The sequence below is a fragment of the Saccopteryx leptura genome, chromosome 1 (genome assembly GCF_036850995.1).
Source record: "Saccopteryx leptura isolate mSacLep1 chromosome 1, mSacLep1_pri_phased_curated, whole genome shotgun sequence".
NCBI classification, from domain to species: domain Eukaryota; kingdom Metazoa; phylum Chordata; class Mammalia; order Chiroptera; family Emballonuridae; genus Saccopteryx; species Saccopteryx leptura.
The window spans coordinates 92,204,040-92,231,495 of record NC_089503.1 but is presented as its reverse complement, the minus strand read 5'-3'; the positions used below and the strand labels follow the sequence as shown (position 1 = coordinate 92,231,495).

The following is a 27,456-nucleotide window of genomic DNA, read 5'->3' as shown; positions in this document are numbered from 1 at the left end:
TAAATCAACAAACTGACCAGTATTTCAATGGGAACTATGGGCCTGCTTTTGGCTAATGAGATGGTCAATGTGCTCCTCTCACTGACCACCAATGAAAGAGTTGCTCCTTCCGGAAGTGCGGCGGGGGCCAGATAAATGGCCTCAGGGGGTCGCATGCGGCCCAGCCGTAGTTTGGGGACCCCTCCTGTACACCGTGCTATGTGTTCACTCCCTCAAGTCTTTGTCCTCTGTCTACTCTTTATGTCAAAGGTGGGTATTCTGCAGATTCACTACAAATATCTAGTTCTGGATTTCCTTTTATTTATACTTCTTGGTGGAAAGTGTGCTTAATAGTGGGGTTCATATTTTCTGTTAGATTGGAAAGATTTGTAATCACTGGTGCTTAAATACTACTTTTTCTCCACTTTTTTCATTCTCTTGCTAGGGTCATCTGGATAGACTTTGCTTAGATTTTCACATTTTTCTTCTATATCACTTGACCTCTCTGCCATATTTTCCTTTTTTTTTTAATCTCTCTGTGTGACATTTACAGTGTTTTCAGACCTATCTTTCAGTTCCAGTTCACCAGTTTTCTTTGGTGATATCTAATACTCTTCAACCCAAACGCTCTTTCATTTTGTTTAAATTTCAATTGTTACATTTTCCATTTATAAAGCTTCTATTTTCTTTTTATTTTTTAAAAAACCTCTGTAGTCAGTTGATTGTATCTCATTGTTTTGCATGACTGTGATGGCACCCTTTATTTCCTGCAGCATCCCATACATATTTTGTGTACTGGATCTGAGAATCCCATATCTGATGTCCTTGGCGGTCTAAATCTATTGTTTTTAATTCATCTGATTCTCATTCCTGGTGGCTAGTTTTCCTATAAGTTTTGTGATTGTTATCTTATATTTGACATTTTTTTTATTCTGAGGAAAATCTTGGAGCCTAAATTAAGTGTGTATTCCATATGTGAGAAGGATTATGTGTGTGCACAGGGATCCTGGCAGCATTGCAGACCTAGAACCACTTTATCCCCTTCCAGGACCTCAGGTATAATATAAGCATCCCAGGGTCAGCTCCCTCTCCTTGTGAAGCTCATGTGAAGCTAAGCCTCCAGATCTTAGTGCTGATCTTGGCATTTACCTTCCAACTATACCATCTTATGTTTGCACATACAGCTCACATCTAAAATTTTTGCTCAATATATTTGCTTTTATTTTTGCTTAGGCCCCTTGGATATTTTCTTCACTTATATCGACCGCAGCAATGCTATAAAAATTATGTTCTATGCAGGCTCTACATTTTTTTTCTTTTCAAAAGATTTTTTAGAGTGTCTAAATTGGTCAGCTTCTAGAAGCTGAATAGAGATCAAGGTAACAGTGAAAAATGCAGGAAAAGGACGTGCCCATGTTCTAGTCCCACTTCCATGTTTCCTTAGCCATAGTCTTTTATTCAGTCTCTATTCTTGCACTTGCTTATACTAACTAGGTTACTATAAAACTAAATCAGAGGATACATTTAAAAGGAAACAACAAAAAGGAATAAAGTCTCTAATCTATAACTTGCCCTGGGAATTTTCATTTTTAGAGGGAATATGCTTTCAATATCTCACAAATAATTTATTAATTTATACACTGTTTGTGAACTTTTAGATCTAAGAAACCATTTAAATTATTTACACTATACTTGAAAGGCTTTGGCACCCTCTCACTGGAATGAAAGCTACACATGTAATCTAGTTTCAAAGAGATAAAAAATTGATATTAAATTATAATTCATGATGATTTATGGTGGATGAGCATAAAACTAAACATATATCAGTCAATTAAGGTAAACTTTAGATTCAGACTTATAGACTGAACCTTGTATTAATCTCAGGACTCTTTATTTAATTCACTGATGGCATAGAACTGTAAAGAGGGAATGATATTAATTAGAATGATAGTGGATATAATCAGATTGGATGGGAAAGAATTGTGGTGAATTCTTTTCACCAAGATTCTAGCATGGGGCCTGACCTGTGGTGGCGCAGTGGATAAAGCGTCGACCTAGAAATGCTGAGGTTGCCGGTTTGAAACCCTGGGCTTGCCTGGTCAAGGCACATATGGGAGTTGATGCTTCCAGCTCCTCCCCCTTGTCTCTCTCTCCTCTCTGTCTCTCTCTCTCTCCCCCTCTCTCTCCTCTCTAAAATGAAAAAATAAAATAAAATAAAATAAAAAAGATTCTAGCATGGAGGAGGTATTGGTCTATTTTCAAGTATGTGATGGTGAAGGGAGTGGGGAAAAGTGATCTTTTACCAAGACCTGTTTGTTGTGTTTAGTCAAGATAAATATGCTAATTGCTGTAACAATCTTTACACAATAAACCCTTGTTTCTTGCTGATCATAGGTCTGAGGGAGGTTAGGTGTCTCTTCTGAACAGCCCTGTTGCAAGAGAGACTTCAGACACTACACTACTTCTGATGTCCCCATCTTTGACAGGTGGCCTCCATGGTTACAGAGAATAGAGTAAAAAGACTGGAGATTCACATGGCCTAAGCTCACATTTCAGTAGTCAGAACTCAGTCGCGGGTCCTTGACCCCACCTAACTCTGGTGAATCCCCTTTTTCTCTCTGCAGTAATTAATCAGACTGCACCTTCTTCAGTGCGCTAAATGTTCTGTGCTCTCATTCTGTCTGGGCCTTTGAACTTGCCTTCACTCATCTCAGAACACTTCCCTTGCCACATCCCAATGACTCCCATTCTTTTTCACTATCTTGAACAGCCTCTAAGATGTTTGTTCAGTTGAATGCTATTATCTTGACAAGGAATTCTTACACATTATTTATGTTGATGAAAATGTTTACAAAAACAAATTTTAATGATGTGTGCCAATACGAAATCAACGTTCACTGTGATATTTTTAATTATTGTAGCATTTTGTATGGTTTGTGAAACTTTTAAAAATTGATGGAACATAACTCATTTAAGTAAAAATTTATTTATAGGCTTATAAGTTGTTTTCATTTTTTCACTGTTTCTGAAAATGCTGCTTTTAATTAAGGGATGTATTTTTAACCTACCTTTCATGACTATTCAATATAGTTTCATGAAATGTATTATAATTATAATTTCCTCATTGTAATTACATTATTATCAGTTCTTGTTTGTAGTATCCTTCTAGCACCAGGTAAATCATGGTTATCATAGTCATAATGCTTAATAACAACAGTAATAATAAGAATTGATAGTAATTATTGAGCGCATGCATATGTGGATACTAGCGGAAACTTTCTGTGTGTAGTGTCTCATTTACACTTTATCCTAATGCTAGTCCATTAGAGCTGTCATTAGCCCAGTCTTACAGATGGGGATGCTAAGGCCCTGATAGGCCATGTGATCTGCCAACAGTTACTCAGCCAGCCAAGTGGTGAAACTACGCTTTAAACTGAGATCATTTTCAGTTTCAAAGCTCTATCTCCTTTCATTCATCCACACTATTTAAGGAAAAAACACTGGGTTAGGCAGCATAGGCTCCAGTCAGGACTCCCCAACTTATGAACTGTGTGGTCTCTGGCAACTTACCCAGCCTGCCCTTGTCCTAGCTGCCCCAGCCACAGTGACCCTGATTACGTGCTCCTTACAACATCAGGACAATAACCTACAGCAATTTCCTTGCCAAAGTTCAGAAAATTCTGCATGTTGAGCAAACCCAAAGGACAACTAACAGAGATTATTGAGTCTCACGTAGGTTGTATTTGTCAAACAGACCCTTGGCAAACACTGAAGGTACTCACAGGAACTTGTCTCTGAGTTGTATAGCAAAATAAACATAGCACACTGCAATGCAGTAGTGTGCCAGTGATTTACCTTTAATTAATGTAATTATAGGTTATTTAATAAACTTATTCATATCCTAGCTTTAAGCCATCATTGAACTTCATATTCTATGCTTTATTTTATTCAAAACTTATTTTCTGTCATGGAACCGTTTCCAGCGGGGCTGTGCACAGGGAGAGACTGGCTCAGCCCGCACCCTCTGGCCGGCTTGCTTCGCGACCCCATGCAGCTTGTTTCTTTTCCCCAGGCCTCATTTTCCCCGCTGACATTTATGAGATGGATTGGACCAAATGATGCTGAAGACAATAGTCCCTGATCCTAGCCAATTTTCTGAATCACATAGAGGTCTTATAAAAAATCCATTTGTGAGACCAAAGACAGGAGGTTTTGATTCAGAAGATTTGAGCTAGGTTCAGAATCTACAGTGAGGTTAGCTAATCGTGATGAACACTAACTCTTGCCAGATTTTGTGCTCACCTTGGTATGCAGGCCTGTTTATATTTAAATCATTTCAAACTGTTTGAGGTAAATACTATCATCATTGCTGCTATAGTATATCCCAAGTTTTTAACACTTGCTCCTTCCTTATATTCTCTTGGTGACTTTTTTGTCTTTATGATTATATTCTTACTTACAAATACAGGGGTGGGAAAAAGTAGGTTTATAGTTGTTTATATGGAAAATAATACAATAATTAATAAGTATTAGTACAAGAATGAATTCTGGTTTGCATACTTACAACTGTAACCCCACTGATGCCCACCTCTGTGTGTAGTTGCTCTAAATTCTAAACCTGATAATCCTGGCATCTACAGTTCTTGGAGACCTAAGTCTTGTGTTCACTGTTTCTTTGCTTTTATCCATTGCTTGATCTTAATCATACTGAGAGCCTTGAGAGTCTAAATTGGGGAAGTGTTAGATGCCAACAACTGAGGACCACTCCAGCCTTCTTTGAGTGGCGAGTGTCCACACAGGAATCTCTGACGAGGCTCCTTACCCTTACACATGTCCCGTGTCTCAGAATCCCAGTGCTCTGTCCACATGGCTCTCAAGGCAGCTTGGCTTCTCTCTGCCCCTGCTAGGGCTCCAGATCAAGAGTCATTTTTGGTTTATTTGTTTGACTTATTTTTATTTGGTTGCTCCTTTTTCTGGCATGTGTATATGGAGGTATCCTTGAAAGCTTCTTCTACCTCTTAAGAGATAACCAGTGCCTCAAGGATTGTTTTTTAAATCAAGATTAGTTTGTTATGCAACAAGAAGGTTCCTCAGATCTTCCTAACCTATCCACTTTTTAAAAATAATGCATGAGGACAAAGACCATGGCTGTCCTAAACTCAACTCTATCTTTAGCACTGAGTAAAGTTCTTATACGTAATGTTTTCTCAAACCTTCTATGTGACATTGTTAAAAACAAACAAAAAATCTATGTGACCCAACTGTTACTTTATTTCTTACCCATAAACAAATAAAAAATAATACCTAAACCAATTTATGGATCAAATCTTGGAACCACAAATTTTACTTGGAGAGCTATATGTCTAATACATAATTACCAAGAAGCCACATGTGGTTATGTTAATTTTAACTTAATGAAAATAAAATAAATTTAAAATTTAGTCCTTCAATCACACTAACAATATTTTCATCATTACAGAAAAAAATTTATTGAATTGCAATTTATGTATGAAAATTCAATTCTTTACATAAAAGCTAGGATTTGTAGCTCTCCATATTTCTTTGGTTATGGTATATATATGGTATATATACATATATACCATAGTAGCCCTGGATTAAGCAACTACCTTATTATTTCACTAGAAGATTTCTTCTGCACTCTAATATCCTTAGTTCTGTTTATCCAACAGCTTACATTCTCACTATGTAACAACAAGCTTGGCCAACCTGGGCTTAAGCACAAACTTTAGTTATTTCTTTTAAATATTTAATGCAATTGAGTCAAAATGCAAAAATACTATTTTCATTATTAAACAATATATTAAATATCCACCCCTGATCATCTACCCTAACCCTGAGACACAGGAGTGAAATGAGGTATGTAGGGGAGAACAGATGTTTTAACATAAGTATACATACACATAACACAACATAGATATAAATAATACATAATTAGATAATTTTGTTTGTTTTTAAAGCCTTATCAGAATATTTTCATGTTCAGTTGGCTGGTTCAGAGTTGCCAATATTTTTTACACATCCAAGGGGCTCTCTATTACTTAGCGGCTTCATTCAACCTCATATAACAATGTATTAGTGCTTTGTTTAGAATCATTTTTGTAATATTGTCTGAAGAGAATGCAGAATTTCCTGTCATGGCAGACTATTGTGGTGGTTTCAAAAATTTATTATACCTTTGAGGTGTAGTTGTATAAACTGGATATATATAGAAATATAACCTCTCCTTTGTGAGATACAAGAGTAACAGTGTGGTGACAGGCACCCCAGAGGTACAGGCTAACTGCACATTACAGCAAGGAACTGTCAATAATAGTTCTTGAATGTGTGTACTTACTGATCATCTGAATGTGATGAAAACTAAAATGATTTACATACTTTGGGAAGAAAGGCAGTCTGTGTATGCAAAATATTCAAAGATGCATATCAACTTAATATGTCTCACAGAGTGTGAAATTTAATGTTTGTTAAATAAAAAATGGATAAAGACTCAAAGCAAAACATAAAGCATTTCACATTTGATCCTCTTTGCACAAGAAAACGCTAAAACATTTGCTGCTTTACTTCTTTCAGCTATAAAGCAAAAACCTCTTTCCTTTAAAATTTTGTCTGAATTCTGCTGTGATTTAAAAAGAAAAGTGGCCTCTAATCATGGAACAGTCTGTTGACTTGGTTATGTGGTTCACTGGCTTATCTATCAAAACAGAATTCCAATCTATTTTTAGGATGAATTTCTGAGATTTAAAGAATAGCAATGAAACTAAATACAAACACATGGGGGATAAAGCAAACACAGAAAGTTAAAACCTCTGAAGGGTTATGTTTTGGGCATTTTTGCTGATGTTAACAACAAACAATATGAATTTTAATGTATCTTATTTCAACAAAGGCAATATTTCAATCTGTAGAATAAATAATAGCACAATTAGCTTCAAATATTAATATTCTTCCAGATACATATGCACTTTACTATTGAATTTACAATTCAATTTAGTAAAAACAACAACCAATATGCTTAAATTTCTACATATTTAAAGTGTTTATCACAGTACTGGCAGGTCATAGATATTTAATAAATGTTCATAAAACAGATGAATTAATGAATGCTTTAAATTTTTTTAAATTATATTTAGTGTACTTAATTTAAGCATTTTTTACATTGCCTTTTTAAATAAATAAGAATATTTAATGAAGGATTTTTGTCAGAGACAATCAAAACTTTTTTTTTTTTTTTACAAATTTTTAAAACTATAGCTATTATAAATATAGCTATTAGGTTGAAATTTTAAAATATCAGTATCTCCTTGGGAGAATATTGGTTTTGTTTCAAAACACAGTTTTTAGCTAATTATAGTTTAAGAGTCAAAACAAACAATTGAATGATAAAAATAAATAAGCAAGCAAGGAAAACCCTTCTACTCAGCTGTTTTTCACTCAGAATGATTCCCTATAGATACAGCTAAAATTGTGCCTAAGTCAATAGAGTATTTTTTTGTATTGCTAAGTAGTACTCTACATTTGGTTTAACCATTTACCCATTGAACTACATCTTGACTCTTTCTAGTTCTTTTTTTGTTTTTTTTTGTTTTTATTTTTCTGAAGGGAGAAGCGAGTAGGCAGAGAGGCAGACTCCTCCATGCACCCAACCGGGATCCACCCGGCATGCCCACCAGGGGGTGATGCTCGGCCCATCTGAGGCATTGCAACTAGAGCCATTCTAGCACCTGAGGCAGAGGCTATGGAGCCATTCTCAGGGCCTGGGCTAACTTGGCTCCAATGGAGCCTTGGCTGCAGGAGAGGAAGATAGATAGATAGAGAGAGAGAGAGAGAGAGAGAGAGAGAGAAAGTAGAGGGGAAGGGTGGAGAAGCAGGTAGGTGTTTCTCCTATGTGCCCTGGCTGGGAATCAAACCCAGGACTTCCACATCTGGGCCAATGCTCTACCACTGAGCCAGCAGGCTAGAGCCTGACTCTTTCTAGTTTTTCACTGTTATGAATGTGCCTTATTGTTTTTGATTTCTAGTTTTATTCCATGTAGTCAGAGAACATATTCTGCATAATTTTTTAATTTGTTGTGGTGAACTCACAGGTGGTGGCACAGTAATTAGAGCACCGTCCTAAGATGCTGAGAATCCAGGTTCAAAACCCCGAGGTCATGGCTTGAGCATGGGCTCACCAGCTTGAGCATGGAGTCATTAGCTGAGTGTGGGATCATAGACATGACCCCATATTTATTGGCTTAAGCCCAAATGTTGCTGGCTTGAAGCCCAAGGTCACTGGCTTGAGCCCAACATCTCTGGCTTGAGCAATGGGGTCACTGGCTTGGCTGGAGCCTTTCTGGTCAAGGCAGGTATAAGAAGCAATCAATGAGTAACTAAAGTGCTGCAACTCTGAGTTGTTTTTTCTCATCTTTCTCCCTTCCTGTCTCTATCTCTCTTTCTCTCACTAAAAAAGACCCCACAATTTGTTGTGGTGCTTGTTTGTTTGTTATGTGGCCTAGGATATTGTTTATCTTAGTATATGTTCCACAGGCTCTTGGAAAAAAACCCATATACTCTACTATTGTTGGGTGGATCATCTTATATATGTCAATTAGATACTATATATTTATTTTACTGTTTCAATCTGTATGAGTTCCTGTGGCCACTGTAACAAATTACCACAAACTTGTAAAGTAACAGGAATGCATTTTTTTCACAGTTCTGGAGGTTAGAATCTGAAATCTAAGTGTGGATAGGGCCTTCATCTTTCTGGTAGATCTGAGGTAGAATCTGTTCCTTGACTTCTCTAAGTTTGGGTGGCTACTGGCATACGTTGGCAGTGGTTATATCACTCTGACCAGTTCTCTGTCTTCCCATTGTTTTCTGGTGTGTGTGTGTGTTTGTAATTTCTCTCTGCCTCTTTCTTATAAGTATATTTATAATATCAGATGGTATTTTAATTTTTGTTTCAATTATCACATATGATTTAGACAACTGATGAGAAGGGCAATCTATTGTTTTTACCTTTATTTCTAGTTTTTTCTGTTTTTTATTTCCTTCTTGATGCTTTAATTTTCCTTCTTTTATTCTCTTCCTGTTTATAGATCTTCTTTAATCATTCTTTAAGGGTAGATATCCTATGACAAAAACTTTTAGTTTTCTTATATCTGCAAATGTCTTTATTTCCCAGTCATTCTTGAAGAACAGTTTTCTCACATATAGAGTTCACAGTTGACACTTTTTTTCTTTTGCTATTTATCAATAAAAAACTTTCTTTTGGTCTTCATAGTTTCAGATGAGAAATCTGCTGTCATGTAAATTAGCGTTCTCTATAAGTAATGTGTCAGTTCTCTCTGGCTGCCTCTAAAATATTTTCTTTGAATTTGGATTTTAAAAGTTTAATTATGACATGGCCTGAAGTGAATTTCTTTGTGTTTAACCTAATCGAGGTTCATATAGATGGCTGAATCTGTGGGTTTATATCTTTCATCAAATAAGAGACATTTACTGCCATTATTTCTTCAAATGCTTTTTCAACCCTGAACCCTTTCTCTGTCCTTCTGGGACTCCTTCAGAAGTCTCAAACTCGTGGCCCACTGAACAATTTTTTGCGGCCCACAGACTAATCCACGAACTACAGTTTCTGGTAGTTTTGTGACACTGAAAAGTGTTGCGTAACAGTTGCCTTTTGTAGACCTAGTGCGGCCCGCCGAACGGCTGTGATCTTGCTCTGCAGCCCACATGCTGAGTTGAGTTTGAGACCCCTGATATAAATGGTGGATTTTTTTTGTTATTTCCTACAGGTCTCTGAGACTGTTTATTTTTTTCTGGTTTATTATCTCTGTCCATTTATATTGAGTAAATTCTACTGAACTAACCTTGAATCAACTGCGGCATCCACATTCTATTTTTGAGCCCACTCAGTAAATTTTCTATTTTAATTGTATTTTTCAATTTTATGAGTTCAATTTGGTTATCTTAATATCTTCTATTACTTTACTAAGATTTTCTAATTTTTTATTATTTTCAAAAGAATTTGTAATTGCTTATTAAATATTTTATGATAGCTTCTTTAAAATTCTTGACAGATTTCAGTATTGGATTCGTTTAAGTGTTGGCATCAATTAATTGCCTTTTCTCATTCAAGATATGATCCTCCTGAGTCTTATGATAATGTTTAGTTTTCTATTATATCCTGGACAGTTTGGTTATTATGGTAGAAGACACTAAATCCTATTTAAAATGTTTATTTTAACAGACAACCACTCTGTTTAGATTTGGCACACAGGCCCTGGCCTACTTTTGTAGGCTATGGTTGCAGTGATAGTGTAATTTTCAGAACATATATGGTGCTATTTTCATCTGCTTGGTTTATTTCATGCTTCTGGGGCTCCCACTGGTCCTTGTTAAGGCTGCTTAGGGGACAGAACAAGCTCCCTGAGGCTAGGTATCCTGATGATTTTATGTGAGGGGAGGAGGTTTCTTCTCACCCAGAAGTTAAAGAGTACTTTGTGACTGGGCACTTATGGAGGTAGGGTCCCTCTGACCAGTGGCTGTAGCCATGTGAGGACTCAGGAGTGGGCTGTGAGAGGGTAGATAGAGTCTCTGGACTATGATGACATAAAAGTTTCTTGGGCTGGGCACTTGTCTCCTACTTTTGTTTTTGCTAGAGCTAATTCTTCAAAAGTGGATGTTACTCTTTGAGAACAAAGGCTGTTCTGGAAACCAGGGATATAACATTCTGTTTGTACTTTCATAACTTATATCCCAGAGATCTGAAAGATCTGAAATCACACCTAGAAGTGACCTTCATACTGAACTGAATTCAAGTGGCTAGGCAGGCAAGTAGTTATTTCATCTGCATCAATAACAACAGTTTCTCTCTTTTAAACTGTCTATTGTGAACATCTCATTAGGGTTATTTAGCCATCATATTGATTCATATTTAAAATTGTTATTGCCTCCCCCAAACTCCTACCCATCATGCTTCCTCACTGGTTAAGGCATTGTCCTATGGAACCAATCCAAATTGGGTTTGAAGGCTGATTCTTCTGTTTATTAGTTGTGTATTCTTAGCAAATCTCTTAACCTTCCTAAATCTCATCTAAAAATGAGGATAGTAAGAGCTAACATAAAATAAAATTTAATAACAAAATACAAATTAAGTATTCAGTATAGTATTTTAGCCAATAGCAAGTACTCAACAGATGTGTTAAGTAAGTTACAGGAATCATTTTTATCAACAATATTATCATCCTCACTTTATAGACAGAGAAATTGACGTCTTGAATGGATAAGTACTTGAATCTAGGTCAGTTTGCTCACTTAAATTCAGGAGAGCTAGAATTCAAATCCAAGTCTGACTTCTTCCAAATCCTTCTTTTCTAACCATTATATTATTATATTAGGAAACTTGAGTTTCCATGAGAGCAAGGGTTAGTTCATGTTCAGGTTACATAAAAACATAAGAATGTGTAGTGTACAGTCATATGATCTGGACATACTTAATTTTCAATTAATTTTTATTATAGTATTTAATATTCTTATAGAGATATCTGTGTGTAAAAATAGAAATGATATAGGTGGTTTAACAGAACCTGACAAGCTTTGTGATACAATGAGTTTTCACCCTTTTGCGCAAAGCCAAACACTCCCCTTTGTTATGCTTACCAGTTTCTAAAATGCAATAAATTTAAAGACAATTGTTTTTCTTACATGTTATGTTATTACATTATAACTTTAATGTAAATTAGGCTACAATAAAAAGTTAGAGAGATGTTTTGAGGTTTTTTTGTTTTTATTTATTTATTTATTTATTTATTTATTTATTTATTTATTTATTGTGTTTACATAGATTCTAGTGTCGCCCCAAATACATCTCTCCTCCCCCTTAGTCCCTTCAATATCTCCTTTGCCCCCCTCCCTACAGTGCCCTCCCCCCTTCCCTTCATAGTTTATCTCATCCTATCTTCCCCTTTCCCTCTGTCCTCTTTTCCTCTGTTCTCTTTGATCCCTCTTCTGTCTCAGTTCCGTTCCTCAATTCTCATTTTTCCTTGGATTCCTCAAATGAATGAGGTCATATGATATTTTTCTTTCTCTGCCTGGCTTATTTCACTTAACATAATAGTTTCCAGGTCCATCCATATTATTGCAAAAGGTAAGATTTCCTTATTTTTAATGGCCCCATAGTATTCCATTGTATATATGTACCACAGTTTATTAATCCACATGTCCACTGACAAACACTTGGGCTGTTTCTAGATCTTCGCTATTGTGAACAATGCTGCCATAAACATGGGGGTGCATTACTTCTTTTTTCAGTTGGTGATATGGTGTTCTTGGGATATGTTCCTAAAAGTGGGATGGCTGGGTCAAAAGTCAGATCCATTTTTAATTTTTTGAGGAATCTCCATAATGTTTTCCACAGTGGCTGCACCAGGCTGCATTCCCATCAGCAGTGCAGGAGGGTTCCCCTTTCTCCACATCCTCACCAGCACCTATTGTGTGTTGTTTTGTTAGAGAGCACCATTCTGACTGGTGTGAGGTGTTATCTTATTATGGTTTTAATTTGCATTTCTCTAATGATTAGTGACGTTGAATTTTTTTTTTTTTGTATTTTTCTGAAGCTGGAAACGGGAGAGACAGTCAGACAGACTCCCGCATGCACCCGACTGGATACACCCGGCATGCCCACCAGGGGCGACGCTCTGCCCACCAGGGGGCGATGCTCTGCCCCTCCGGGGTGTCGCTCTGTTGTGACCAGAGCCACTCTAGCACCTGGGGCAGAGGCCAAGGAGCCATCCCCAGCACCCGGGCCATCTTTGCTCCAATGGAGCCTTGGCTGCGGGAGGGGAAGAAAGAGACAGAGAGGAAGGAGAGGGGGTGGAGAAGCAAATGGGCACTTCTCCTATGTGCCCTGGCCGGGAATCGAACCCAGGTACCCCGCACGCCAGGCCGACGCTCTACCCCTGAGCCAACCGGCCAGGGCCTGAAAATTTTTTTATACATCTATTGGCCATCTGTATGTCCTCTTTGGAGAAGTGTCTGTTCATTTCTTTTGCCCATTTTTTGATTGGATTGTTTGTCTTTCTGGTGTTGAGTTTTACAAGGTCTTTATAAATTTTGGTTATTAAGCCCTTATCAAATTGTCAAATATGTTCTTTCATTGTGTGATTTGTCTTTTTCTTCTGTTCATATTGTCTTTAGCTGTACAAAAGCTTTTTAGTTTGATATAGTCCCATTTGTTTATCCTGTCTTTTATTTCACTTGCCCATGGAGATAATCAGCAAATATATTGCTGTGAGAGATGTTGGTGAGCTTACTGCCTATGTTTTCTTCTAAGATGCTTATGGTTTCACTAATTACATTTAAGTTTTTATTCATTTTGAGTTTGTATTTGTGAATGGTGTAAGTTGGTGGTCTAGTTTCATTTTTTTGCAGGTAGATTTCTAATTATTCCAACACCATTTGTTAAAGAGACTGTCTTTTCTCCATTGTATGCTCTTACCTCCTTTGTCAAATCTCAATTGTCTATAAAGGTGTGGGTTTATTTTTGAGATCTCTGTTCTGTTCTATTGATCTATACACCTGTTCTTATGCCAGTACCAAGCTGTTTTAAGTACAATGGCCTTGTAGTATAACTTGATATCAGGAAATGTGATACCTCCTACTTTATTCTTCTTTTTAAAGATTGCTGAGGCTATTCGTGTTCATTTTTGGTTCCATATAAATTTTTGGAATATGTGTTCTATATCTTTGAAATATGTCATTGGTATTTTAATTGGTATTGCATTGAATTTATAAATTACTTTGGGTAATATAGAGATGTTAATGATGTTTATTTCTCCTAACCATGAGCACGGTTATGCTTTCACTTGTTTGTATCTTCCTTGATTTCTTTTATCAATGTTTTATAGTGTTTTCCAAGTACAAGTCTTTAACCTCTTTGGTTAAATTTACTCCTAGGTACTTTAATTTTTGGTTGCAATAGTGAAGGGGATTGTTTCCTTAATTTCTCTTTCTGACAGTTCACTGTTGATGTATAAAAATGCCTCTAATTTCTGTTTGTATTAATTATATACCCTGCCACTTTGCTGAATTCATTTATCAGGTCGAGTAGTTTTTTGACTGAGACTTTAAGGTTTTCTATATTCAGTATTATATTTTCTGCAAATAATGATAGTTTTACTTCTTCTTTTTCAATTTGGATGCCTTTTATTTCTTCTTCTTGTCTGATTGCTGTAGCTAGGACTTCCAGTACAATTTGAATAAGAGTGGTGAAAGGGGGCACCCCTGCCTTGTTTCTGATCTTAAGGTGATTGCTTTTAATTTTTGCCCATTGATTATGACGTTGGCAGTGAGTTTGTCATAGATGGCCTTTATCATGTTGGGGTATGTTCTCTGTGTTCCCACTTTGCTGAGAGTTTTGATCATAAATGGGTGTTGGATTTTATCAAATGCTTTTTCTGCATCTATTGAAATTACATGTGGTTTTTCCCCTTCATTTTGTTTATGTGATGAATCACATTGTTTGATTTACAAATATTGTACCATCCTTGCCTCCCCAGAATGAATCCCTCTTGATCATGATGTATGATTTTTTTCATGTATTGCTGGATCTGGTTTGCTAGTATTTTATGAGTATTTTAGCATCTAAGTTATTGGCCTATAATTTTCTTTCTTTGTGCTGTCTTTGTCTGATTTTGGAATCAGAATTATGCTTGCCTCATGGAAGGAGCTTGGAAGTCTTCCTTACTCTTGAGTTTTTGAAATAGCTTGAGAAGGATAGGAGTTAGTCTTTTAATATTTGGTAGAATTCCCCTGTGAAGCCATCCAGCACAGGGCTTTCGTTTGTTGGAAGTTTTTTGAGAACTGTTTCTATCTCATTTGTTGTAATTAGTCTGTTTAGGTTTTCTGATTCTTCCAGATTGACTTTTGAAAGATTGTATGTTTCAAGGAATTTGTCCATTTCACCTAGGTTGTCTAATTTTTTGGCTTACTGTTCTTCATAGTATTTTCTTATAATAATTGGATTTCTGTTGTGTCAGTTGTTTTTTCTCCACTCTCATTTCTAATTTTATTTATTTGAGTTCTCTCTCTTTTTTTCTTGGTGAGTCTGGTTAAGGGTTCATCGATCTTGTTTACCCTTTCAAAGAACCAGCTCTTGGTTTCATTGATCCTCTGTAATGTTTCTTTAGCCTCTATGTCATTTATTTCCGCTCTGATCTTTATTATTTCCTTCCTTTTACTACCTCTGGGCCTTCCTTGCTGTTTTTTATCTGGGTCTTTTGGATGCAGGGTTAAGTTGTTTATTTGAGCTTTTCCTAGCTTCTTAAAGTATGCCTGTAATGCTATGAACTTCCCTCTCAGTACTGCTTTTGCTGTGCCCCATAAATTTTGAGTTGTTGTATGGTCATTATCATTCATTTCTAGGAATATTTTTATTTCTTCTTTGATCTCTTTGTTAACCCATTCATTATTTAATAACATGCTATTTAGTTTTCATATGTTTGAGGATTTTTAGTTTTTCTGTTGTAGTTGATTTTTAGTTTCATGCCGTTGTAATCAGAGAATGTGCTTGATATGATTTCAATGTTTGTAAATATGTTGAGACCACTTTTGTGCTCTAACATGTGGTCTATCCTAGAGAATGTACCATGAGCACTTGAAAAGAATGTATATTCTGCTGCTTTAGGGTGAAAGGTTCTGAAGGTATCTATTAAATCAAATTGATCTAGTGTGTCCTTTAAGTCTGCTGTTTCTTAGTTAATTTTTTTTTTGAGGATCTATCTAATGATGTTAGTGAGGTATTGAAATCCCCTACTATTATAGTATTGCTGTTGATCTCGCCTTTTATATATTTAGGTGCTCCTATTTTAGGTGCGTAGATATTTATAATGGTTATATCTTTCTGTTGGATTGCTCCCTTTATCATTATGTAGTGACCTTCTTTATCTATTACTATAATAGCCTTTGTTTTAAAGTCCATTTTGTCTGATAAAATTATTGCTACCCCAGCTTTTTTTTTTATTTCCATTTTCATGAAATATTTTTTTTCTATCCTTTTACCTTCAGTCTATGTGTATCTTTTGTTTTAAGATGTGTCTCTTGTAGACAGCATATGTTTGGGTCCAGTTTTCTTATCCATGCAGCAACCCAATTTTTTTGATTGGATCATTTAATCCATTTACATTTAAGGTTATTATTGATATGTAGTTATTTATTGCCATTTTATTATTTAAAGCTTTATTCCTCTTTTACTATATTCTTTTCTATTTTTGTTCTGTTTACAACAGGCTCCTTAACATTTATTGCAGCATTGGTTTACTTGTAATGAATTCCTTGACTTTTTTTTTGTCTGGGAAGCTTTTTATTTCTACTTCAATTTTAAATGATAGCCTTGCTGGATAAAGAAGTCTTGGTTGTTGGCTCTTGTTCTGCATTACTTTGAGTATTTCTTGCTATTCCCTTGCCTCCAGTGATTTTGTTGAGAAGTTGGATGTCATTCTTATGAGGGCTCCTTTATAGGTGATAGTCTTCTTTTTTCTAGTAGCTTTTAATATTTTCTCTTTATCTCTTAGCTTTGCTATTTTAATTATGATGTGTCTTGGTGTAAATTTCTTTGGGTTTCTCTTAATGGAGTTCTCTGTGCTTCTTGAACTTGTGTGACTTTTCTTTGCATCAGTTTAGGGAAGTTTTTCACTATGATTTCATTGAACTAGGTCTCTATCCCTTCTTCTTTCTCCTTTTCTTCAGGAACCCTTATGATGTGGATGTTGTTTCTCTTTAGGTTGTCACAGAGCTCTCTTAGAGTTTCCTCAGATTTTTTTCAGGCTCTTTTCGTTTTGCTGCTCTGCTTCTGTGTTTTCGTTTATCTTGTCTTCTAAGTTGCTAATTCAATCCTCTGCTTCATCTAGCCTGTTTTTAATTGCTTCTAGTGTAGTCTTCATTTCAGATAATGTATAAATATTTATCATTTCTGACTGGTTCTTGTTTATTATTTCAATGTTCTGTTTGATGCTTGTAATCTCTTTATTTATGTGCTCCTTGTGTCCCTCCATTGTTGTTCTAAGATCTTTTAGCATTCTAATAATCATTATTTTAAACTACATCCAGTGATTTTTCCATATCTGAGTATTTCCATATCACTCAGTTCATTTTCTGGGGGTTTCTCTTGTTGATTCATTTGGACTGTACTTCTCTGTGTTCCCAATATGTGTGTTGTTAGTTGTGTTGTTTGTAGAGCTGGTTGAGTCTAGGGTTGGTGTTGTCTGCCTCCAATTTTCAGTTGTGTTATTTCTAGCTCTTCTTGGATTGGCATCAGCTGTTGTTTGTAATCCACTGTCTGATTTGCTTTTCTAGTAGAACCACTCTGAAATCTTGATCTGTTTGTTTTCCTATCTTGGTGGTAGTCTTGTTTACTGATCTCAGTAGGGGGCTTATTTGAAACTGTATCCAAGAATGTGACAGGTGTAACCTGAGACTCTGAAGGCCTGATCTGGCAGCTTATTTCCGGAGGCATGGTGCTTTCTCTGCTTTAGTAAGGGTGGTGTATCTTAGATCTCCATGGAGACCTGAGTTACTGCCCCTCCTCCCCACTTCCTGTTTTCAGCTGTGTCTTGTTGTGCTGATTGAAGCTGGAGAGATTTCTGGAGGTGGGTTACCCAGGACCACTTTAAGCTTGTGCTATGTGGAGAGATCAACCCCTCCCACAGCTATGGCCACCTCTGCACTGGATGAGTCAGATTCTCAGGTCATCCCATGCATTCCTCTGCCTGTCAACATCTGTCTCTCTCTCCCCGCTTTCCTTTTGGAAGAGAAGCCAGCTCTTTCCGCACACCTCTTTCCCAGGTCCCCAGGCAAGTGGCTATGAGCAATCTTTTCTGTCTTCTCCTTTGAATGAGAGCCCTTCAGTGCTCTCAGCCTCACTCCACCTGCGTTCCTGGAAGCAGGGGAGACCCACTCTACTTCAGCACTTCTGACCAGGCTCAGTGTGGCTTCTTATTTGCTATCTGCTTTTTGAGAGCTGTTCTTGTAGTCCAAAGTTGGTTTTTCACACTGATTGTTCCTAAATTAATTTATAATCCAGTTTGGTAGTGTGAGCTGGGAGTCCATGCATCTGCCTACTCTGCTGCCATCTTCAAGAGATGTTTTGATTAAATGCTGTTTTATACAAGTCTGTTTCTGCTACATAAAAAAGTCATTCCTGTAACAGTTTTGCACATTGCTGAATTAATAAATGTAGGTCATTATGAATTTCTGAATTTATAATTAAAAAAATACAGCCCTGGCCGGTTGGCTCAGTGGTAGAGCGTCGGCCTGGCATGCAGGGGTCCCGGGTTCGATTCCCGGCCAGGGCACACAGGAGAAGCGCCCATCTGCTTCTCCACCCCTCCCCCTCTCCTTCCTCTCTGTCTCTCTCTTCCCCCCCGCAGCGAGGCTCCATTGGAGCAAGGATGGCCCGGGCACTGGGGATGGCTCCTTGGCCTCTGCCCCAGGCACTGGAGTGGTTCTGGTCGCGACAGAGCGATGCCCCAGAGGGGCAGAACATTGCCCCCTGGTGGGCAGAGCGTCGCCCCCTGGTGGGTGTGCCGGGTGGATCCCGGTCGGGCGCATGCGGGAGTCTGTCTGACTGTCTCTCCCTATTTCCAGCTTCAGAAAAATGCAAAAATAAATAAATTAATTAATTAAAAAATACAATTTAGGAAGAATAAATTGTTATTTTCTAATTAAAATAAAACGGCATTTATGACAGAGACACAAATGCTCCAATTGAATTTACCTAATTATTAAATAAGGAAAAAATTCACTGACAAAAAATATATAAGAGTAGTAAGTTGTTTACAATGTGTATTGGAGCTCTTCTTTCACTAGTTGTTATCTGTGTAGGAGATAAGCATTATTTTTTCACTCAGGCTTTGCTGATGTAGAGATTTTTTAAAAAATGGACTAATAGCCAAAAATTAAGAATATATTTATTTTTCATATTATTGAGATAGGACTATAACATTCAATTCAGCTTCTTTGTAAGTTAAAGATAAGCATTTATTACATATAGCAAATAATATATAATATTATTCATGCATGCACTCTCACACTAATTCCATATTAGATAATAGTGGTAGTGGCAAAGGCAGAAAAGGAAGCGGTCCACTTGTGATGGGAAGTGTGGAGGTTGATACATAGGAAGAAAAGAGAAAGAAAAATAAAATGATTAGAAGAAAATATGAGGAATGAACTAGGAGGAGACAGATTCCACCTGGAAATCTAAGTCTTTGAACATCACAGGTTTGCTTTTACCTTAAATCTTAAGAAAACATTAATCTACTGATTTTTTACTGTGAAGCTGAACATTATATGTATCATTACACCTTTAATGTTCCAACAACAGAAAAGTATATATCATTAACAGCACCCCTGCCCCAGAAAGCAAAACAGGCATATATAAAATAATCCGGTAATATTTTTCAGAACAATTATTTCCTTTATACTCAAACCATAGCGTACAGCCTTTTAAGAATTCACCTTGAATTGAAAGTGTTCTGTTCACATTATTCTCTGTGCTGTATAGATTTGGCTTCTTCCTCACCTCCCACACTGTGATACCTTTGAAAAGAGAACTTTATTTTATCCCTTTTATGCTTATCTTCCCAAGCTGTACTAGTAAATAGAAAACAATAAATACTTCAATGAATAAATGAGAGAGTATCATGTATTAAATGATAAAATATTGAGCACTAGAAGAAACTTACATAAAATAAAGTGAACATATTATTTATAAACATTATAACATCAAGTAAGAATTCAGTTTTATTTCCTTTTATAGATTAGGTCTTAGTAATTGTTGCAAGGGGAACAAAGTAAAACATAGTTGCAGGCTTTGAAGTTCCAATCTCTCTAGTTATTCCCCATATTTCTTCTTTGCCACTTGTTTTATCAGCTACCTTAACTACTTTGTGTTATGAAAAATAAAGAAAAAATAAATTAATTGAGTGCATTAAATATGAGAGTAGAAAGTGGCATAGATGAAACTTATGCACAATCTTGGTTGATCAACTCTTCAGCTGTTCTTTCTAGGTAATTACAGCCACCTTCCTCTCCAGGTGTGCTGAGAGACCTTATTCTAATCAAATGACTACATATAGATAGCTATAGCTTAAATCCTCATTCCTTTCCTACTGGTATGTATCTCCTCCAAGTGGGCAGCAAGCAAAGAGGGCATAAGCCTGTGTTCACTAACTTTCCATTAAACATCAGTTCCCCAGATTCATCAAAGAGTACAGGAAGAAGGGGTAAATTTAAATGACTACATCTTCAGGTTCATTATAGTAACTGAATTTCTTTAGTGCTCTTTTTGGTTTTAGGATTTATTTTTAGCTTGTATTGAATGTGCTACTTTTTTATATATTCAAAGGACTATAACTGATAGATACATGACTTACATAAGGTGAAATGACGACTTCGGTTTATTTCCATCTCCTGGACTTATTCTCTGACTGTTATTTTAATGTAGCTATTCTGCTATTAAGAAAATTGAACATTTTTGAACTGACTCAAGAACCAGTTTCATTATGTACCTGGGTGTAATTTCATTTTGAATGATGATTTTCTATTTCATTTCTCATTGATCCGACTTTTCATTTCATCGTTGTCTTTAGAAAGTGGCCAAAAGAAGTCAATAACAAATGTTTCTGTTCAGAGCCATGACTTTATACTAGTGGTAAATTATATATAAATTTGTTTGTGTGAATACAGAATATCAGTAGGGCTAAGAAAATGTTTTTTGTTTTTCCTCTTCATCAGATAATAAATAGTTTTGTGAATCTACTACGTGAAGAGCACTGATCAAAATGCCATGTTAATTTTGCAGGTGATGGAAGTCAAAGGACAAATGATCCATGTCCCAGAATCAAATTCCATCCTGTTCTTGGGCTCTCCATGTGTGGACAAGTTAGATGAACTTATGGGCCGGGGACTGCATCTCTCAGACATCCCCATCCATGATGCAACCCGAGATGTCATTTTGGTTGGTGAGCAGGCAAAGGCCCAAGATGGCTTGAAGAAGAGGATGGATAAATTAAAGGCAACTTTAGAAAGAACTCACCAGGCCCTGGAAGAAGAGAAGAAGAAAACAGTTGATCTTCTGTATTCCATTTTCCCTGGCGATGTAGCCCAGCAGCTGTGGCAAGGACAGCAAGTGCAGGCCAGAAAGTTTGACGACGTCACCATGCTCTTTTCAGACATTGTTGGCTTCACAGCCATCTGTGCTCAGTGTACCCCCATGCAGGTCATCAGCATGCTGAATGAGCTCTATACCAGATTTGATCATCAGTGTGGATTTCTGGATATTTACAAGGTAAAGGGGTTTGGGTACTTATATATTAATATTTCTTAGTTATAAATTGTGATCTTAATTAAATTCCAAGGATATAATTTTCTTTTTTGTATTTAACCTTGACAGTAAATGATTGATATCTCTTTAATTTAGAAATCTTTGTACACTATACAGGCATTTCTGCTTTATTGATAAACTTTCATTGTGAGTAGATTAATAGTATGTACACTGTTACATACTATTAATGACTGTGAATCATGATGTTGCTCAGTAAAGAAAAATTCTGTAGAGGTAGTCCTCTAAATTCATTATTAAAAAATTAATAGGCAATCTTTAACTATGTAATGTCTTTCTTAGAGAGGAGTATTCCAATATAAATGAGGAATTTTTTGTTGACAATTAAAAAGAAACAATAAATTATGCTAAAATATACATTGCATTATCAGTTAAATCATGGTTCATCAGTATTTTGCATTTCATTGTCAATTAATGAGGTAGGTCTCTCTAATTCTGTGAGAACACATGTCAATATTCTGGCTATTGCCCAAATAACCACTGGCTTTTAGTGGAGGTACCTTAAATTTCCAAACTAAATAGTGTAAGAGCTTTGAAAATGAGTACTAATCTCCATTGGTTGGTTTGCTTTGATGAACTTCTTATTAAAATCATAGCAATTTGCATGATTTAGCCCCAGATCTACCTAATGAATAACTATAACTTTACATAGAATTTCACAGGCAATGCAAAATGTGAAGGTGCATGGATTTGTTATATGAAGGACAGAAAGTACATTGAGTATTAGTAAGTAGTAGTGAACTGCATTTAAAATTTTTCTTTTTGATTAATCCATCTAGACTGCCATTTCTTTTTATAGTATGACCTACACATAAGCATATTTGGAAAGAACCTGTCTGTTTACATTGTTTTCATTAAGGTATATCTCCTTTAGAGAAAGGAGCTCTCTAGCCCATTATGTATAATATATAGCCAATGCTAAATATTTTAGTAAGTTTCTATTGAGGGGTAAATATTAAGTGTGAAGTGTAAATGAGAGATTTGCCTTGTTACACAAAATAAGAGTTCTTATAAATTATTTTTAACTTTCTTTTTTTTTTTTTTTTGTATTTTTCTGAAGCTAGAAACGGGGAGAGACAGTCAGACAGACTCCCGCATGCGCCCGACCGGGATCCACCCGGCACGCCCACCAGGGGGCGTCGCTCTGCCGTGACCAGAGCCACTCTAGCGCCTGGGGCAGAGGCCAAGGAGCCATCCCCAGCGCCCGGGCCATCTTTGCTCCAATGGAGCCTCGGCTGCGGGAGGGGAAGAGAGAGACAGAGAGGAAGGAGAGGGGGAAGGGTGGAGAAGCAGATGAGCACTTCTCCTGTGTGCCCTGGCCGGGAATCAAACCCGGGACTTCTGCACGTCAGGCCAACGCTCTACCACTGAGCCAACCGGCCAGGGCCTATTTTTAACTTTCTTATAATTTATTGTCATGTAATTTATGGTAGAGGTGCCAGATGTCTGACCCTAAACCAGAGGCACACTGCAGTGAGTCTGTCATTGTTGCGCCGGCCCTTGCTGCTGGCAGAGCAGATCCCCTGAATTTGTCAGCATTTCCTACCTCCTGGCGGGGGGCGCTGTTGCACTTGTCTCAGCAAACCCCAGTCTCCTCTCTCAAAACCGATTTTCTGTGTTAACTTCTTCCAACTATAGTGACCATATATTATTTTATTTCTAAGTTCATACAACTAAATGAGAGTGATAAATAGATAAATGGGTTCTCTTTTGGAAAAGCATGGGAATTCCTGATTTAAATATAAGTATCAGCTAGGCTTTTCATTGAATTTATTGGGGTGACATTGGTTAATAAAATTATACAGGTTTCAGGTATACAATTCCATAACACATCATCCGTACAGTGCACTCTGTGTTCACCACCACCCCAAGTCAAGCGCCCCTTTGTCATCTCTGTCCCTCCTCTAGCCTGCTGGACCCTCCTTCCCCTACTGCAATCCCCACACTGTTGTCTGTGAGTGACTATAAGGGTTTTTTTTCCCTTTCTTTAATCCCTTCACCTTTTTTACCCAGCCTCCTACCCCCATCCTTTCTGACAGCAGAGTGGATAAAAAAGCTATGGTACATTTTACACAATGGAATACTTCTCAGCTAGAAAAAAAGAGGGAAATCTTGCCTTTTGAAACATCAGTTGGGTTTTGAAAAAAGAATTAATGTGATATCTTCTGAGGGTACCAAAACAATTTTATGGTTTAAAAATATAATTTTAATTAGATTTTATAGACATCAAATACTCTTCTTTTGAGATAACCTAGGATACCTCACAATAAAAAAATCTGTGGGAATATCCTGTATGATCCTCAAATTCACTTATATGTTAAGTCATGACAGTTCCATGTATGGATAAGTAATTATCAGCAAGTTTTAACTTACAAAATGGATCTACTGTTTCTCTGATACTCAAGACTGTGCTTTTCATCTTTCATACATGTATTGAAAAATAAATATAATATTTCCAGCTCACAAATCCTCTTAACTGGAAATTGCTTGTGAAATGTTAGCAATAAATGATAAAGTAATATGATTCCAGGGACAGGTGTGTTTAACATAAGTTTGGTGCTAAATGTGTATATGTAATTTGGACAGGTGTGTGGGGCAGTGTGATGTTTGATCAGGGTTGTGGGGGTTGATCAAGACTAAGAAACACCAGACTCTGGGCTGAAGCCAGAACGATGGTGATATGGCCAGAGAGGGAAAGACAAGATAGAGAGAAAGAGAGAATATTACTTTTTGTATAAGATAAAACAAAATAATTATGGGAACAGTATGAGGAGAAATGAAAATTGGAAACCCTGTATCTGAGCTGCCGAATTTTAAATTTCTAATCATCATAATCATTCTAGGTAATTTTTTAGAAAATTTAAATAGTGCTATTACTATGAACTATCTGCTAAACTTTTAATTCCTATTGGAAAAAAAAAATCTTAAAGGCAATGGAATTTTTAAAGGACCACAAATATGCTGATTTTAAATAATAAATTATAGTTTTGTTGGATTTAAAGTATGTGCAGGTTTTTTATAAAATAATCATACCACAAAGAAAATATAATATAATTCACTTTTGTTTTTTGTTAGCAACGTAGAAAGAAACTAGGTAAATCTGAATGCCAAGATAAAGGAGCCTGAGAGAGTGCCCCACAGAGGGCACCTGAGGTCTGCTATTTCACAATAAGACTCCAGTTTCAAATCTGTGGTTGGCCCTTTCTTGATCATCTTATTTTTCATGTTTCCTATCACTGGAGAGATAATGCAGTGATGAATTATAATTCTAGTGCTAGAAGTCAGTTAAATTGGGCTATAATAAAAAGGTTCTACTAAAAATCATCACAACAGAAAAAATATATAGTAAAAAAAATCACAACCTTTGATAAAGCAGGAGGTTTAGGAAGAAGCTATAGTTTTACTCTATATATTTTAAGCACTGAGAAAATTAAAACCTTAACTGTGCTTGGCTGCCAAAATGCCCAAGGTATGTAAACAGTAAATAAGAGCTAGATAAACTGAAGGAAGCATGGATTATAATTTTGATCCTCTCCTAAATTGAAATGCAAATAATCAGCAAAAAGTCTACATAAGTAATGCACTGTATAATATTTAGCTCTTTGGTTTTTATAGGATGTGGAGAATGAGCAAAATAAGGAAACAGTAACTCTAACTTTTAAGTCAGTGGTATATAGATCACAATAATGGTATTGGATATTGAAGCAACCTAACATGGGTTTTGCTTTCATTTACGTTTTTGCCTCTGACAAACCTTTCAGATAGAAAAAGGGAGAGGAAGGGAGAAGGTGGAGTCCTCTTCCATGCTCCTCTCACTCCGTTCCACCCAGGCTGTGGTATCCTGGTGCTGTCTTAAATACTCTCCTCTGTGTTCTCTTTTCCCCTTTAGCCACTTGCCTTACTTTTCTCTAGTTCCATTACCTATAAGTCTAGATTCTAAAGCAGCACCTGTATTTAGTAGTAATTGTTCATCTTAGCTGCCATCATTATTCCTCAGACAGCTGTATCCAGACATATTCAAGTATGTATTATATGGTTATTTTGTATCTTTTTGCATGTACATAACTGTAGTCCCCCTAATACTTGTTAGAAAAACTAAAACATGATTTAATTCAACCTCCCATGACTAATATGTAGAGTTATTATGGTATCTTCATTTTCAGATAGAGAAGCTGAGTTTTCAAAAAGTTAAATAACCCAGATCGTATAGCACATATATTAGAATTTTTGAACTGAAGCCTGTCTGATTCTAAAGCCTACAGTATTTCTACAAGCGTAGGTGGTGGTCTAGACAAAGATGAAATGATAATAATTAAAAAAAAAACCCAAAAAGTAGAAACTGTTTCAAAATTTAGGTTACATGATGAATAACTATAGTTACACTGTTGAGATGAGAAAAGCTCTATGACCACCTGACCCAAACCTGCTCCCTTTCATTCCTGTTGCAAATAGTTCAGAGTTTTGAGAAACTGTATCTTAAAAGTTGCGAACTCTCCCATCTGCCATTCTCCCTTTTTGTCAGAAACCAGCTAGTAGCTTCTCCTTTAATCCTCCTTTAGAGAAATAGTGTACCAAGACGGGGGCAGTGAGATCAATAATCCAGAATGCAGGCAATGGGGATATATTTTAAAATAATGAAACTGAATAAGGAATCTGTTTGGTTTTTTTAAATCACCTTTTCCAGGCAACTCAAAAAATACTAGTAAAAAAATTCTCTCCTCTTTTGGGGTGGGAGTAGGGGGGCATTCCCATATCAAAAATCAACCTTGATTTGAAAACATTGGTGGAGTTAAATATTGAGTATCAGGTTCAGTCTTGGGGTGGAGAAAAGGTATAGAAAGACAAGATGGAGCCACCAGGAAATGCCAGGAGCAGAATTCTGTCCCATCAGGGCATCTGATGTTAAAAATCAGAAAAACAACTGCAGAAAGCTCATATTGACAAGGGAAGGCAAGTCTTCTAAGTCCAGGAAGAAATGCTGAGTCCAGCTAAGTAGGAAGGGACAGAAATCCAGATTCAGTCTTAGGGGACATAAGACCTTAGGATTGGGCATACAGGGACTGATTACTGGAAATGGAAACCAGGCTGTGTGGCCAGGCAAGCAAATATGAAGACGGGCATCAGTACAAGCTTTGATATAGAACCAGTGGCTTTCCCAGGACCAGACTTAGAGCCAAAGGATGCACGGGACCCCTTTACAGAGTCAGAAGGGAGCCAAATATGGCAACTTCATCAAAGAACATAGAGATCTCTTCTGAGATTTTAAATGCCCAAACTGGAATGAGACCCATAGAGATGCTAGAGTTATCAGGGTATTTCTATCCATTCTTGAGAATGAATAAAATATATTTAGGAACACTCTTGGCATTAATACAACTTGGAAATTGCTAGTTACCTTGAGTTCTAAAAATGTGCAAAATGTGCAATACAGTGAAAACACTGTATTGACATAATAAGCTCCAAACCTCCATAAATACAATACTAATAGAAAGAACTAGAAGAGACAGTAAGATTATGTACATTTTATTTTCATTTATTTATATATGTAGATTGTTCTGCTGTAGTATCTCTTTGTTCTATTAACTATAGACTCATTAACTATAATTCTTTAACTACTTTGTGGGAAAAAATGTTTGTACATTTTAAAAATAAATACAGAATGCAGGATAGATTCCACGATAGAAAAGTTCATATAATATAAGGTGATCAGTGTTGACTTTTGAGTGGGCATGTTATTATCTCAGTGAAGCTGAAAGTCCACCAAGCCTTTGGGATTCTGGTGTCTTGGTGCCGACCCCAGGCTTTGCACTGAGGTGCTAGCAGTTTTTAAATTAGAAAAGGAGCTCTATCTGACTTGAATCCCCATTTATCACCTCCTTGATAAGAGCCGAGAGCAATGCTTCCAAGGCTATGGGACTCAGAACTCCAGGTGCTTTGGACATTTTGACTTTTCCTGCCATGGAAGCGGCTGTTCACCGGATGTTCAGCTGGGTTCTGGAAAGTAAAACAGAGTCCAAGGATATCCACTCCAGTGAGAATGGGATTTGCAGGAAAATAAAATGAAATGCTTT

At 36.6% G+C, this 27,456-nt stretch overlaps 1 protein-coding gene across 1 annotated transcript in view; it reads left to right on the top strand.

The window, feature by feature from the left end:
• The window catches only part of GUCY1A2 (guanylate cyclase 1 soluble subunit alpha 2), a 324,452-nt gene that overhangs the window by 197,884 nt on the left and 99,112 nt on the right, over positions 1-27,456 (top strand). Inside the window, exon 5 of the mRNA XM_066371589.1 lies at positions 20,846-21,331. Coding sequence (XP_066227686.1) covers positions 20,846-21,331 — 486 coding nt within the window. The remainder of the gene's footprint in view (positions 1-20,845; positions 21,332-27,456) is intronic.